Source organism: Nicotiana tabacum, chromosome 8, assembly GCF_000715075.1.
Source record: "Nicotiana tabacum cultivar K326 chromosome 8, ASM71507v2, whole genome shotgun sequence".
Classification (NCBI taxonomy): Eukaryota; Viridiplantae; Streptophyta; class Magnoliopsida; order Solanales; family Solanaceae; genus Nicotiana; species Nicotiana tabacum.
The window spans coordinates 4,616,908-4,619,148 of record NC_134087.1 but is presented as its reverse complement, the minus strand read 5'-3'; the positions used below and the strand labels follow the sequence as shown (position 1 = coordinate 4,619,148).

At 40.5% G+C, this 2,241-nt stretch overlaps 1 protein-coding gene across 1 annotated transcript; it reads right to left on the bottom strand.

Moving 5' to 3' along the window:
• Positions 1–406: 406 nt before the first annotated feature.
• On the bottom strand, positions 407–1,000 carry LOC107818457 (uncharacterized). The gene is made up of 2 exons (XM_075220176.1): positions 848–1,000; positions 407–790 (listed from the first exon to the last, which is right to left on the bottom strand). Exons 1-2 carry the CDS (start codon positions 998–1,000, stop codon positions 407–409), a joined length of 537 nt encoding a protein of 178 aa, XP_075076277.1.
• Between the last annotated feature and the right edge of the window lie 1,241 nt (positions 1,001–2,241).

The following is a 2,241-nucleotide window of genomic DNA, read 5'->3' as shown; positions in this document are numbered from 1 at the left end:
ACTTTCAATACTTCCATCTTGATTTCAGGATCTTCATCCTCTGTTGTGCTTGATTGACTAATGCATCTCTCTAGTGAGTCACCTACCAGCTTATCCAGCTTGTGTTGTTTAGATAACTCTCCACCACATCTACTTTGAGACAAGCATAGGCAAATGCCTCATCACATGGATATTTCATCATTCTCTTTATTTGAAACACCACTTTTTGTTTTCCACTCATAACATGAGTTGCCCCTCATATATATATATCAAGAATAGCCCGGCCAGTGCAAAGGAATGATCTCCCCAGAGTTAGAGGTACCTCCTTATTTATTTCCATATCTACTATGATGAAGTCTATTGGGAAAACAAATTTGTCTACCCTTATCAGAATATCCTCAATTATGCCCTCCGATATGATCGTGGTTTAATCTTTCAGTTGCAAGAATACTGGGACAGATTTGATCACTCCTAGCTCTCCTTCCAATTTCTTGAACACTGATAATGGCATCAAGTTAATGGATGCACCTGAATCGCACAAATTTTTGCTACCCAACGAGTAGGGTATAGTGAAACTGCCAGGATCCCCACACTTCTTAGGAATTTTATTTTGTAGAATGGCACTGCAGTGGGCATTGAGTTTGACCACTTTCATTTCCTCGAGCTTCCTTTTGCTTGAAAGGATTTCCTTCAGAAATTTTGCATAGGCAGGCATCTGTGTGAGCACCTCCATGAAAGGGATGTTCACATACAACTGTTTCAGCGTCTCCAAGAATTTCTCAAAACATTTGTCCAATTTCTCCCGCTTCATCTTTTGAGGAAAAGATAATCATGGCATGTGCTTGCTTTCCTCAACTACACTGCTCACCTTCTTCTTATCAACCTCTTTGTTGCTAACATTCTCCTTAGGTATAGATTCTCCAATTTTTTGTTCTTCAGCTATCTTAGTTGAGCTGATTTCCTTTTCATCCCTTGGTTTAGCCTTGGTCTCTGCTAATGTTTTCCCACTCCTAAGAGACATTTGATTGGCTCTTATGGATTCTTTTTAGTGTCTGCCGGAAAAGTCCCCAGCGTCCCTTTTAACAACAATGTTGCAAGCTGCCCCATTTGTCTTTCTAGATTCCGGATGGCTGTGCCTTACTTCCTGATAGCGATCCCTTGAGTCTCAAGTTTCTCATTGAATTTATTTATAAATGCCTTCATTAGATCTTCTAAACTTGAGTTGTTGGGATGTGGGGGTTGGTATGGTTGTCTCTGTTGAGTTTGAAAACTAGGAGGTCCTTGCACTGGTGCTCTGAGATTTTGTTTGTTGCCATGAGTTCAAACTACCAGTTGAAGAAATCCATGAGAACCGTGGATGTCTTTGTCCCATATAATTGAAATTACCACCTCCATGGTAGTTGCCTCTGTTGAAGTTCCCCACAATGTTGACTTTCTCAGCTGTAGCTTCACATTCATGTGTCGGGTATCCCAATCCACATATGTCACATCCCACCTGTGGTTGATTTTGCACCTGAGCTAGCGTTAGTTGCCTAATGTCCTGAGCCGTAGCTGCAATTTGGGCCTGTATTGCTACCGACGATTCTACTTGGTACACCCCCGCTGACCTTCTTTGGTCCCCTTGGTCAGTGGACAATTGTTCTGCGTCTTTAGATAGTTCATTCAGAAGAGTGACAATCTCTTCAGGAGTTTTCTTCATCAAAGGACCTGCAACTACACTATTCAGCAATCTCCTCCTAGAGTTGCATCCATTGCTCCATTCTGTTATGATGCAACCTCCTCAATAGCTCCTTATAGGGATGACAATGGGTCGGTGCGGGTGCGAGGCGGTACGGGTTTGAACCTATGCGGGGCGGGGCGGTTTAATTTTTAAAAAAAATATTCTTGCGGGTTGCGGGGCGGTTGCGGGTCTTCACTCTCAATCATCGATTTATTAACTGTTAATGTATTCTCCCGGACACATATAATCACTACAATTGACATAAAGCAAGCACAAACGATAAAGATATGGAGTAAGCTTCTTCATAATATGAGACAGCAAAAGAAAGCAACAAACTACCCGTATATTATAGTTTTTTCCTTCTTTATCTTTTCGAATTGCTTTTCTCGTTCTCAAAATAATTACAGTATATTGGACAAACAGAAATGTCTAGTATAAAAACTCAACAACTATCCTTCTTCTTGTGATTTAATTATAATACACAATATTAAATTTGTAATAAACATTTTCTTTTGACTTCGACACCACCCATGAAATAAAAA

Excerpts from the sequence above, each read along its gene's own strand:
- LOC107818457 (XM_075220176.1), bottom strand. The coding sequence starts at position 1,000 with ATGTCTCTTAGGAGTGGGAAAACATTAGCAGAGACCAAGGCTAAACCA. Across the intron at positions 791-847 it reads AAGAGGTTGATAAGAAGAAG|ATGAAGCGGGAGAAATTGGA; the intron begins GTGAGCAGTGTA and ends TTTCCTCAAAAG.